The sequence below is a fragment of the Manis javanica genome, chromosome 11, assembly GCF_040802235.1.
Source record: "Manis javanica isolate MJ-LG chromosome 11, MJ_LKY, whole genome shotgun sequence".
NCBI classification, from domain to species: Eukaryota; Metazoa; Chordata; class Mammalia; order Pholidota; family Manidae; genus Manis; species Manis javanica.
This window is the reverse complement of record NC_133166.1, coordinates 22,747,935-22,761,082: the sequence shown is the minus strand read 5'-3', so window position 1 is coordinate 22,761,082 and position 13,148 is coordinate 22,747,935. Positions and strand designations below refer to the sequence as shown.

General features: G+C 44.7%; 2 protein-coding genes across 11 annotated transcripts in view; one reads left to right on the top strand and one right to left on the bottom strand.

The window, feature by feature from the left end:
- NUMA1 (nuclear mitotic apparatus protein 1) overlaps positions 1-2,313 on the bottom strand; it is a 64,464-nt gene extending 62,151 nt beyond the window's left edge. Inside the window, exon 1 of one of the 2 annotated variants that reach the window (XM_017673036.3) lies at positions 2,179-2,313. The gene's annotated coding sequence lies outside the window, so the exon portion shown is untranslated. Of the gene's footprint in view, positions 1-2,043; positions 2,067-2,178 lie in introns of those variants that run through there. The other variant, XM_037026289.2, reaches the window with a different exon arrangement.
- Positions 2,314-2,448: 135 nt separating this feature from the next.
- On the top strand, positions 2,449-13,090 carry LRRC51 (leucine rich repeat containing 51). 9 transcript variants are annotated; one of them, XM_073216046.1, is made up of 6 exons: positions 2,516-2,601; positions 6,393-6,455; positions 7,071-7,207; positions 11,355-11,560; positions 12,461-12,612; positions 12,793-13,090. In XM_073216046.1, the coding sequence occupies exons 3-6, from the start codon at positions 7,144-7,146 to the stop codon at positions 13,013-13,015; spliced, it is 645 nt and encodes a 214-aa protein (XP_073072147.1). In that variant the 5' UTR covers positions 2,516-2,601; positions 6,393-6,455; positions 7,071-7,143; the 3' UTR covers positions 13,016-13,090. The 9 variants fall into 9 exon arrangements, with proteins under 9 accessions (XP_073072152.1, XP_017528538.1, XP_073072146.1 ...); XM_073216048.1 differs by having other exon boundaries at positions 2,597-2,615; XM_073216051.1 differs by lacking the exon at positions 6,393-6,455 and having other exon boundaries at positions 2,449-2,601; positions 12,464-12,612.
- Positions 13,091-13,148: the final 58 nt, after the last annotated feature.

Here is a 13,148-nt window from a genome sequence, read left to right as displayed (position 1 = left end):
AATAGGATAAAATTAAGTCCACACCCTATAGTGAAACTGCAGAACACAAATGACATAAAGGAGGATCTTAGGAAAAGACAGGTTACCTACAATGAAGTAACAGTGAAATTGTGAGCACAGCTCTCCAGAGTAATAATAAAAAAACATAAATTCAGTGAAATAACACTTTCAAAGTGCTGAGAGAAAACAATTGGAAGCAAAACTATCAAGACTGAAGAAATAAAAGTGATTTCCAACAAAGGGTGTTTACCACTAAGTGACCCTCACTGAAGAGAACATCTGAAGGATGTGTTTGTCTATTTGACATAAAAGGAAGGAATAAAATGAAAGAAAGAATGATAAAAAACAAACAGTAAACAGATACAGGTAAAATAAAATAATCACTGACAGCACAAAAAAAACAATTTTTAAACTGTTCAACATTTGAGATGGACTGATTTATGACTGGTCTCATTCGTGGAAGTGCTCATTTTGAGTTTGGACAACACCTTTCAATATGTTTAGTGTACACTGGGTAAGAGCCTATAAATGACCCCCAACATATCTACTGACACAGTTTTATCAATTAGACACAGCTGTCAAAACATCTCCCGATCAGCTCTGTTTAGCCATCTGTGGCAGATCTATCCCCCTTCCTGACAGTTCTGGAAGTCAAGTCCTAGTTCAAGCATTCTTCCCACTCCCATAATCCATAAATAAAAAAGAACATTCTAAATAGAAATGTGTTTCTTAAGGTTGTAGGGAGTACAGCTTTTGGCTTTAGATTAAGATTCCGGCATTATAATTAGTCACCATTTGCTTGAAGTTGAACCAAGAAAAGAGTACTTTGGAAGCTTTTACAGAGCAGTATGTGCTTCTGCCTCTAAAGGAGAAAAATACCACACAGGAACAGAAAAGGTGGGATGGGGAATATATCCCTGCTGACTTAAAGCTACCTTATTTGAGACGAACGTTCCCTACAGATTCTCATATATTTACAGCAGTAAAGTAAAGGCAGAGAGCCCCGATTCCCCTACAATCAAAGGTTTCTGCCCACCATAAAGTAACATACATGACAATCCAGAATTTTGGAAAATACAGGGCCAAAGACACGAAAGAGAAGGAAACATGGCTTAAAGCAAGTAAGTACTACCATATTTTTGGAAAGTAGTACCATCCAGGGCAAGAGGACAGCATACCACAGACGTTCAAAAGCCACTAAATTAAAATGGGAAAGGCAGGTTCCTACCGCGTTTCAGTCCAGAAAAGCGTATTTATTTAAAGGCATACATTAATGGCCATGACATGTCTTATATACCCTGCGTAGGCATCAGGATACAGGGACAAAAAACACTGTCTCTGTCTGGAAGGGCAAACATGCAGACGCTCTTAGAATACCACATGAGAGGTGCTACCTCAGCGGTAAGCGAGAGGGCACCCAGAGGAGGAACCATCAACCCAGTTGGGCTCTTCTCCACCCACAACCTTCACACGGTCATTCAGAGTCATAAATTTGTACTCTCCAAGATGCTTCGAGACACCTTACCTGATTTGACCCTCACAGAACAACCCCAAGAAGTTGGTAAGGCCGGTAAATTCGCTGTTTACTTATATGAAAAGCGAGACTCAAAATAAAATGACTCCTTGAAAACAACCCTCATTCTCCCACAGCTCCTTCCCCCACCCCCTCATTTAAGCCCAACCCTCAAACACCCCAGTATAGCCAACCATGAGCTAGCTGTGTAACCCTGACCAAGTTAAACATTATAAACCTCCGATTCCCCATCTGTAAAAAAGTATAATAGGAATATTAAAAAGATGGCCATATAAAGGGCGTGGCAGTGTCCGAAACGTAGTTGGTGCACAGAAAATGTTTACGACTACTACTATTACTACTGCTACTATTGTTGACAGTAACAGGCAGACTCCCTATTACAGGACACTCGGTTACAAGCCTTTCACGACCTGCACCATCCCCACCTAGTCGTCTGTAGGCATCATTCTACAGACACGCCCCCACCAGACCCTCCCCCTCGGACATGCCCCTCTCCTCACAAACCGTACCCCCGAAAGATTCTCCCGTCAGACGGCTATGGAAAGAGGCCTTCCGGCGCACCCGCCTCTACAGCACCCCCTTCAGGCCTACGCATCTCTGCCGGCGCCCAGGCCGAACACTAGCCGCGGGCCCGTGCCGGTTACCTGGGCGCGCGCTCTCGCTGCCCCTCACTCTTCCTCCCGACCGCGTTCGTCGCGGGCTCGCACCAGCGATGTCAGCGCACAATTAGTTTAAACTATGGCCCCGCCCCCTCGCGCGACCCTCCGATTGGCCCTGTCAACTAGTGTCCACGCAAGGGCACGTTTGATGACCCGGGAAAAGGAAGTGTGTGGGCTACAAGGAAGGGAGAAGGGGTGTCGCTGCTTCCGGACCGGGCCTCGACTGGAGGTCAAAGACAGCCACAAATCCCAGCATCTCCCGCGGTCTTGGAGCTCCGCCCCCGGGGAGCTACCTTACCCGGTAGGCATCGCGGCAGCGCTCCTGGCGTCCGGCCGGAAGTGGTAGAGGAGGTAGTTACCATAGAGTTGCGCTGAGCAACCGAGGTAGTTGGACGCGGAGCCTGGAGGGTAAGCAGCGGCGGGTGAGTCGGGAGGGAAAACAGGAAACCCGCTCTAGGGTAGAGGAGTTCTATGACTAAGAACTTACTTTCTCGGGGACCTGAGATCCTCCCATCCCTTATCCCCGTTCACGGGGAACAAGACATAACACCCACATGGGATAGACGGGCGCGGGGAGGAGAGGAAGGGCGCTGAGATAGCCATACAGGTTTGGGGGTACTTAAGAACCTCCCCCGTCACAAACATGAGGCCCCCTAATACGAATGCCTCACATCCCTGACACACCCTGGGAGATCTGAAACGCCCTCAGACATGAGGTTGGTTTTCCTCTGATGAATTAAAACCCTCTTCACGACGGGTAATATTAGAGCAAATCACAGGCCCTACACACTGCAGATGTTGCTGCTTACCAGAGAGAAGGCCGAAATAGGCCTATCAACAAATCAAACTCCAGTTGTTAGTAATTTTCAAAAACTGAAGACACATTTCCATCACTTGGGATTGGCTAAAGTTAAATTAAGTGTAAGTAAGTTAAAGTAGGATACACACAAACTCTGCAGCCAGTCAAAAAGGTAAGAGTCTACAGTTTGAAAAGTAAATAAAGGAATAGTATGTGTTTATTTAAAAATAGACATGATTTTGTTACATAAATCTTCCAGTTTATATTCCCAAACTTAATCATGATTGTTCTTGGAAAGTGAGTTGGACATTCAGACTTTTTGTTTCTACTTGACATATTTCTCTATTGTTTGACTTTATTCCATTATCATGTTAACTTTTAAAAATTAAAAAAAAAACAGTAAAAGGTATTAACAATTTGAAAAAGAAAAATTCCAAAGCAAGGCAGGTATGCCTCTAACCCTGACATTCATCAGGTTAGTCCTGGACAGGAAGGCACTGGGCTCTGATTAGCTCCTGATGGTGAGGCAGAATAGCAGCTGAGAAAGGCTGACTCCAAAACAGTCACTGGAGTAAGCAAGACAGCCTCCAGGCTTTGTCAGTTCTCTCTAGCAATCAGGCTGCCTGACACCTTGAAGACACCATTCATCTAATCCTTCATTTCTTTCACTTGTCCATTTAATCCATTTGTCCAAGCCTTTAGTGAATACCCATTCTTTGCCAAGCTGAGTGCAGGCAAATGATGAGAGTAAGAAGTCTGATTTCTGTCCCTGCCTCAAGAATACAAAATAAAAATACAAAGTAGATTATAAAGAAATGAGTACAGAGAGTACAACTGCTTCAATTTATTGAGCCCCTACTGCAGGATACACAACTTTCAAGATAGAATCTGTCTCCATTTTACAGATGAGGAAACAGGCTGTGATGAAATTTTGTTCAAAGTATGTATCAGCTATTGCTGTGTTAATAAACCATCCAGAAACAGTGGATTAAAACAATAAGCATTTATTATTGCTTCCAAGTCTCTGAGTCAGCCATATATCATACGGTTTTGGCTGGGCTCATTTCAGATGTCTGCAGTGGGTTGGATGACTCTCTTAACGTTGACTTGGCTATAGACTAGTCTGGTCTCATCTGGGACCACCGGCTGTCTTTCATATCGCTTACCCCCAGGTTTCACATATCCCCCCAGCAGACTAGCCATGTTCTCCTGGCACTGGCAAAGAGGAGGAAGGCAAGCCTTGTCTTTAAGCTTCTGTTTGCTTCATATTTACCAACATTCCACTGACCAAAGCAAGTCACGTGGCTGAACCCAGCATCACAGTGGGTGGAACTAATGAAGTTACAGGGGAAAAGGAATAGATACAGGGGAGACAATGAATAAAGATTATCAAGGGAATCAGTCTAATACAGGACACATTGACGTATTTTACTGGGAAAGACTTCATCAAGGAGGGTACACCAGAGCTGAGTATTGAAGTATGAAAGTATTCACTAAGCAACTGTTTCTTAGAACTGGATGCAGGCTCGTTTGCTACAATCAATGGAAACCCAGGTCTCTGTGCTTATGACAGACAGGGTTCTATTATTTGTGTCTTGGCTTCATTCCTTCTGGTGAGACAGGACAGCAAGTACTCAATGTATGTTTGCAGAATTGAATTGTTTATCTTGCTGTGAATGAAGTGTGGACTGAAACAGCTGAACCTAGGAGCCAATTGTTTGAAAAAGCAGCTTAGCATCAAGACTCCCAAAACAAATCCTTGTATTTGGCAGTTTCTCATTCATTCCTCCTACAAACCTTTCCTGGGTGTATTATAAGCCACGTTCTCTGTTAGACGATAAGACACAATACTGGCTCACAGACTGGACTGTTCTTTAAATGGAGAAGATAATAACCCTGTCCAAGTGGCAAGTTCACTCAACTGCTTGGGGCTCCAATTTTTTATATTAACTTATCCAGAAAAATGCATCAGAAGCCAGTGCTACACAAAATCAGAAGTTCTTAGGAACTGCACTGAGACTAATGGTAAAATTCTGCCCTTAAACATTTCAGGCTAAAATCTACATTCAGTAGTGCAGAACTCTGTGGTCCAAACCCAGGATTTACTTTGAAAAAAAAAAATCCAGTCTTGCAAAGGAATCAAACCTGTCAAAAGTACTCAAGTGGAATGGCCTGTTTAGGTGAGAACAGGTTCCTCTATTTCACAAAAGCATAGTGTGTGTTTTGCTGTCTATAGATTTGATATGTATTCAGGTTTCCCTAATCAACAACTCATGCTCACCAGGCCAGTCCCACACCTAGAAATTCAGCTGTTAAGTGACTCAAGCTAGCACTTCCCCAAAGCTCAGTTGAGACAGCTGTTTTTTGAAAGGAAGACACTTTCCATTCCTCTAAGCGTGTTAAACTCTTATCTCTACACATGTTAAGTTATAGAAGGAATTTATTGAACAGTATTAAGCTTAAGGTGAATTACAAACTATCAGGTCCATGGTTGTTAAAGAGAAATTCTATTTTGGAACATTTACACATTTCATTGTCTGCCTAGAAACTATTACTTCTTTGAATCAAATGATGAGGACTGTATATCCTAAGGTTCCCCTTTTTGGTTTGGCTGCCAGGAATTTCAGAGCAAAATGTAGGCTTAGTTTTCTAATGTCCTGGTACATCTCTCTCCCCCCATCTTTAATCTGGCTTCTAATCTTTCTCTTCCGTGTTTCCATTTTCTGCATCTGCACTATTCAGTATGGTAGCCTCTAGTCACACATAGCTACTGAGTACTTGACAGGTAATTTGTCCAAACTGGATGTGCTATAAGTGTAAAATATCACAATTTTTAGTATCGATTATATGTTGAATATTTTTACTATATTGGACTAAATAAAATACATCATTTTGAAGCTTAACTTCACCTGTTTGACTTTTCTTTTTATGGCTACTAGAAAATTTTTTGATTACTTATGTGAAGATTATATATGTGGCTTGCATTTGTGACGTTCATTGTATTTCTGTTGGACAGTTCTGTTCTACAAATCGTCCTGTTTTATGAGTATGTTACTATTGTAAACTACCTCAATCCTTTTGGAAAGCATGTGAAGTAGGAAATGCGATGTGACAACAGTGGATGGAATGAAGAAAGGGAGGTTGACTGGAACGTACTTGTCCTTGTTAATTTGTCTTTTGTTCTTATGTGTCACATACCAAAAAAAAACCTTGATAAAGTGTTTTCAGCCCTCAGTTTCTGCAGTAAGTAGTGTTCCTGTGGCTCTCTCCAGACTCTTGAAAATTTCTCAACTTTACTTGAGCTAACAAACTGGAAAGGATCTGGTAAAACAATTCACACCGTATTGTAAATGACTAATAATGTGTTCACCACTCTCAGGGGCTATTTCCATTTTAACAGGGAACAATCCCTAAACCCAAAGGAATGAATCCCTAATGGTAGAATTTCAGGCATCGGTGACAGGTGAGTGAGGTAGACTCTTGACTTTATATATATGTGTGTTTATACACGAATGACTACATTCAAGATGTGGCTGAAAGTAGAGTCTTTGGATGGAAAGAAAACAGAGCCGACAGACAAGCTGAGCGGAAAAGGTAGCAAATCCCCAGGTGGGTCAGACTGCAAAGGGCTATCAGAAACCAGATCCAGTGCAGGTCCTCGGGTTTGTTGAGCAACAGAATAGCCCAATTGATGTCACCAGAGGGTAGGTACCAAGACTGGCACCATGGTAACTACCGTGGAGTAGCACAAAGGGCCTTAGAGTAGGATTCAGGAGATGAAGATTGCAGTCCACAAATGACTCATCAGTTTAACTTTAGCCAAGTGTTCACCTAGGAGTCTCAGTTTCTTTGTAGAAACAGTTAAAACTATTAATGGGTTCTAAGGGATGTGAAGGTGCTCTGAGAAGTAGAACTTGCCCTATAAATGCAAGGAATCCTGATTAGTAACTTAAAATAGAAATGCAGCCAGACAAGCCTGAAATAGTAAAGCGTAAAAAGCAGGGGTGTAGGGCTATGGGGAAACGCGAGAGCCTGTGCCCCTTGTACCTGGAATACCAGTCCTTCTCTATCCCCCCAGGCTGAACCTGGACGCCCAGGGCCCTGCTTACACCTGACAAATGATGGACTGAGCTATAAGCAAACGGGACTATATGAACACTTCAGTGCAAGAGCCCCCTCTTGACTACTCCTTCCGAAGCATCCACATGATCCAAGGTCAGCCCACAGAGCACAGCATTCCACTCACCACAGCAGCAGGCTGGGTGTGGTCCCTGGGGAGAAACCAGTCTTCTACTTAAAAGCCTAAAGAGATTCTTCTCATATGCTTGCTGACTGCGTTGTTCTTTGGGAAGAGGTTGGAGATGTGAAAGAGTTTAGCCTTTTAAAAAATGAGAAAATCTGGGGGCTTCTCATGTTCAAAAGAAGCCAGGCAAGTCAGAAAAGTCTAGCAGAAAAGCAGAAAAGTCAGGTGGAAAAAAAATGGAAAGCCAGTCTATCAGCCAATAGTTTTTATTCTTCTATTTTCACCTGGAGAGAGGAAGAAACCAATGAGTGGAAGATAGGCAGCTGCAGAATCCCAGCAAGAGGCAGAACCCTGTCTTCTGAGCATATAAGCCTGTTCTCGTCTTAAAACAGGCAGGTCTGGTTAACAAACTGGCATGTTCCGGTTTAAATATTTTTGGCAAATTTCTTACATTAATTACAGTCATATCCAAACTTACTCTGGCATCACCCACACTTTCACTGGTTCCAGCACTGCCATACTCATATGACCATTATTAATGTCTTTGCACATGGGCAGCAAGGACTCGAGGGGACAGACAGAGGCACTTAGCAACATCATTTGCTTAAGGAAGTATGCTTCCCATATTCTTCCAGAACTTCCCAGAAGTTCTGCTGTCCCTGACTTTTGTTATCTGGTCTCTCCTAAGTGACTCAGTACCTCTGTCCTCACAGAACATATATTGGCATCCCCCCATCTTAGACCCATTATCTGGTTTTGATTTTCTCTTCTAAGCAACTGGCCACCTTTAAGCTCAGGCAAATAGTTATCCAGGAGGGACTAGCCTTGGCTTGGGTTTAGCATACTACTTGGGTTGACATCAGCCACAGAGGTAACTCATGTCCTGTCATGAGCACATGGCCACTTACCATGAACTTTATTGTGCACAGCATCACTTATGATGTAGATCATGTTTCACTAGCATTTTAGTTGCAGTAATGGCTATGTACAAGATAGCTGAGGTAACAGAAGAGGGATGGAAGTACGGCTCCTACCTACCCTGGGAATTCCCAGCTCTGAGCAAGATGTAGCTTTGCCCTCTATGGAGTCCTCAAAATGAAGGGAGAGACAAGCTACTACAACCAAGGATAACTCCACAGCATGAGAACATAATCTACAGATGCCCTGTCCTTCCTTCAGTGGTTAAATACTGAGCACCTACTTACTAAGCACTCATATGCACATAAATGTGTATACACGTATGTGTGTGCACACATTTGCCAAGCATTGTGCTCCTTGCTGTGTCATGGGAGAGGGAGAGGCACATCCAAGCCCCCAAAGGACAGTCCCTTCAGATTCCCCAGAGATAATGGAAGGAGTATGGTGTTAACGGTACATTATTTGCTGAATCAATAGATGGATTATAGAATTGGAAATGGAGTGACTATAGAAGGCATCTGTACTACCTCCAGCCCATAGTCCTCTAACTTCTGCTTACCAACCTACAGTGTTAAGGGAATCCCCTACACACTTACCAACCCCTTCTATTGTGGGTAAGAAATGGTGCAAAGTGCCTACCCTCTGGGGACACATGTAAGTTTCATGGCAATGGATTCAGAGACAGGAATACAGGATCACACTTCTCCACGTTTTCCTGGGGCTAAACACCTCCCAGTTCTCTCAGCATTGATATGTGGTCCAGTTTCCAGACCTGCCTTGACCTACTCAGAACATGGCAGCTTCAACAGATGCTCACAAAATGCAGTGCCTGGTGGAGTCTTGAGAACGGAAACTTAAAGCAATGGGACACCATTCCACCCTTAATAGCAGCCCCAAGTGGCCTTAAGCTATTGGCAACCCAATCCCACCAGTGGCCCCCTCTTGAGATCAGCCTGTGGTTAGTAGCACTCCCCAAGCTACTGCGTCATCAAACTAGATACTAGTCTGTATGGGGTTTTATTTTGACCGTAACTTTTATTCATATGTCATTTCATTTCAGCGTTCTCAGAATGTTTGAGGGGCCGGATTAGGAATTTATTCATGAGCTGGGGTACTATGCTTCTGTAACCTTCTGTCACCTCCTCCCAAACTCAAACTCCAACTGTGTCCTGCTCACTCCAGGACTAAGGCAGAGAGCCATCTGGTGGATGCTGCCCGACCTGCAGCTGAGGAGGAGAGGAAGTTAACAAAGGGTGGGCGTGAAGAAGAGGAAGTGTCTCCAGTAGGAGCTGAGGGGGCAGAGGACAGGCTGGCCAGATTCAGCAAATACTAAATACTTCCTTCCCTGGAGGCAGCTTTAGACAGTAACCAAAGGCTTAGGGGCAGTAAGAAAAATGTAGTCACTTGAGCCAGAGCTGGAGCCTGGTTCTGGCTCTGCCACTGCCTGTGAGTTTGGGCAGGGCCCATTCTCTGGACCTCGCTTGTCCAAACAAGTAAGTTGGTAGGGGGAGGGGCCTACAAATGGGTTCTAACTCACTGTATTCCTAATTTTCTCTCCTCCTTAGCCAAACTTCCAGAGGGTGGTGTTTACACTATCTGCTTTTATTTCCTTAACCTTTCATTTACTCTTGAACTCACTCCCATCTAGCTTCTGACCCCAAGCCCTTGCTATTTCATTGAAAACAGCCCTCACCAAAGTCACTAGGGACTTGTGGATTGCCAAAATTACCTTTCAGTTCTTCTGTCCTGAAACTCACTCCTATAAACTGTGGACTCCCTGAACATCTTTTAAATTACCCTCTCCACGTTCTCCATTCTTCCCTTCATTAACTTATCTAATGGACTCCCTTCTCCCTTGTCCTTCCTCTACCCTTACTCTCCTCATGGAATCTTGTTTATTTCTCTAAGTTGTTCCCTCCCTATGCTAATAGTTCTCAAATCTGTGTCTCCTGAGCTTCGGACTTTCCTTCATATCCTACTGCCTGCTTGACTCCTCCACCTTTTTACGCTATAGGAATCTCAGAAATAAGACAAAGCCTGAACTCCTCACCTTCCCAACCCTATTTCTCCTTTTCTAATTCCTTACCAGTCACCCAAACAAGAAACTGGGCACAACCCTTGAATATTATCCTACCCTTACATCCAGTCAACCCTTGAGTCATGCTGATTGAATGTCTCTGCCATCTCTTGCTTGGATAAACTGAAGTCTTCCGGGCCTGCCCACCCCCTAAAATCCACACTTACCACACTAAAGCTTCAGAGTAATCTTTGCAAAATGAAAGCTTTGAATCATCTCCTTTGTTTTAAACCCTCCAGTGGCTTCCCATAACCTGCAGGAGAAAAGTGCAAAATAGCCTGGCACTCAAGGATCCTTGTCTTTCTCCTTGCCCACCTTTTGCAGCACATACAGATGTACCCAAACCTCTATGCCTCTTTTCCACATTCCTCTGCCTGGTTGTCTCCTATTCCATTGAGAGCCAGTTCAGGCCTCACCTTCCGTGGGAAATCCCTGAACTCCCAGATTGGAGAGCCCCTCTTCTGTGCTCCCACCCCAATATTATGTAGAACCTATCACACTATATTGCCAATTTCCCTTTTGCCCATTTGAGCTCCTCCAAGGTGCAAACAATCTGTTTCATCCCCACCCTGGCACTCATACAGAGCTAGGCACACTCTCATTTTGTTTGCCACTATATATCCAGTAGTTGGCACATACATAGTTGCTCAACATTAATGGAGAGAGAGGGCACATCAGAGAGTATTGCACTGTCGTGAATTCTGTGGGCTCTATCAGTGGATATTCTGGACTTCATGCTTGCTATCACCATCTTGGTTCAAGCCCAACTACTCTGGTTCTTAATTTCTTCACCTATAAAGTGGGAGTGGTTTTCCCTCTTCTGCCTCCCACAGAAGGGGTGTACAGAAGACCCAAAGATATAATATATACAAGGACCATGTGACACCCAAACCAAGAGTTTGGAGTGGGAAGTCTTTAGCACTTAGTCCAAGCTTACTCTGCCTGCTGGGGCCTGTGGGATGGAGTCCTAAACTCACATTGATAGTCATAGACTCAAGCATGGGTCTATGGACCTGCCAGGCCCTCCAGCTATAGCCTATGCTGCAAACACTCCCAGCTCTATCCCTTCCTACCCCCTAAAGGAAGAAAAGCAAAGATGATAACCCAAGTCTTTGTCTCCACAGAGCTGGTAAGTGAGGAGCCAAGGACAGGGCTGCGACCACTAAAGCACTCAAAATCGGGGAAGTCACTGACTCAGTCTCTGTGGCTGAACAACAACGTCCTCAATGACCTGAGAGACTTCAACCAGGTGGTTTCACAGCTGTTGGAGCACCCAGAGAACCTGGCCTGGATTGACCTCTCCTTCAATGACCTGACTTCCATTGACCCTGTGAGTTCCCAGCTCTGAGAGGCCTGTCATGGTGCACCTGAAGCCATCATGTCCAGGCCCCGCTTCTCTACCACCCACATATTATCAAGGAAGTAGTGAGGCACCATGGTGCACTGCAAAACAGTGCTCTGAGCTTGCAGAGATGGGAGGTTCAAATCCTAGATTTGCTTCTTAGTGTGACTGCGCAAGCAACCTGACCTTTCAATACCTCATCCTCGTTGTCTAAAAAATGGGGACTATATGCCAACATCATAAAGGTTTTGAGGTTAAATGAGAATATGAAAACCAACCAGCACATAGGACTGAAGTAAAATCGTAGCTTTCATTATCAGTTGTCCACTGTACCTTGTGCCAAGTTTGTCTGTGGAAGAGGTAGACAGTAACAGTACAGCACTTGCTTTCTGTGAACTCAGACTCAAGTTCTAAGAAATAAACAAAACTGGCCCTTTCTCATCCAGGATCCCTGTTGGAGGGGAAAGGAGTTAGAGCATGCCTTGGAAACTATTCTTCAGGTGCAGTGATCTCTACTATTTTAGAAGCTTCTCTTTTGTACTTAACATGATGCTCTGTACCCATGTCCCCTCCTGGGATAGAATCTTGTATCATCAAAGCTGGAAAGGTGTTCAGTGAAGGGGCAGCTAAGGCTCAGGGAGACAGGAGAGCCCAGTCACCTGGCAAATCAGTAGCAGCGCTAGGACCCAGACCCATTGCCCCTGCCCCTCAGACCACAGCTGTGTCACTGTGATACCCCTGCACCCCTTCAAAGGCAAATGAAAGTATGGTGGGGTGGGAATAAAATGGAAGGCAAGCTGCTCCCCAAACTTCCTTCTCTGCTTGTAAGTCAGTGCTGAGCACAGATCCAGGGTCCTGTCCAGCCTGGCTTTCGGTCTTCTTCCCCAGCAGGTCCTGACAACTTTCTTCAACCTGAGTGTCCTCTATCTCCATGGCAACAGCATCCAGCGCCTGGGAGAGGTGAATAAGCTGGCTGTCCTCCCTCAGCTCCGGAGCCTGACACTCCATGGGAACCCCACAGAGGAAGAGAAGGGGTATAGGTAAGTACCCTGCCTCTGGAGCTAGGCTCCCCTGAGGGAAAGGAGAAAGGACAAGAAGTCCAATCCCATCCTTCTTCCTTGCTGGGATCAATGAAGGGAATAGAAACCTTTAGGCTTTTCTTGCTGTCAGTCAGGAGAAATTCACTTTCCTCCAAACTAAGGTCCCTCCATTCCCCACAGTCAAGGGACAGAGCAGCAACTGATGGAGGGGGAAGGGAGTTCTGGACAGAGGCTAGCCCACAGCCTGAGTCTTCCCCATAGGCAGTATGTGCTGTGCACCCTGCCCCGTATCACCACCTTCGACTTTAGTGGGGTCACCAAGGCAGACCGTATCACAGCTGAAGTGTGGAAACGAATGAACATCAAGCCCAAGAAGGTCCGGATCAAGCAGGACACACTCTAAGGTTCTCAGGACCCCAGCAGCACTAAAAGCCTGAGGATGGTCAGTTTGGTTTGACAATAAATGATTTGAACTGTTGTACAGATCTGAAGTCACTTGTACCAAGCAAAAATGCCCTCCGACTCAGGCAATTGCC

Coding starts and splice junctions, on each gene's coding strand:
- LRRC51 (XM_073216045.1), top strand. CDS start 7,144: ATGAACACTTCAGTGCAAGAGCCCCCTCTTGACTACTCCTTCCGAAGC. Junction 11,561..12,460: donor ACCTGACTTCCATTGACCCT/GTGAGTTCCCAG, acceptor CTTCTTCCCCAG/CAGGTCCTGACAACTTTCTT. Junction 12,613..12,792: donor GAGGAAGAGAAGGGGTATAG/GTAAGTACCCTG, acceptor CATTCCCCACAG/TCAAGGGACAGAGCAGCAAC.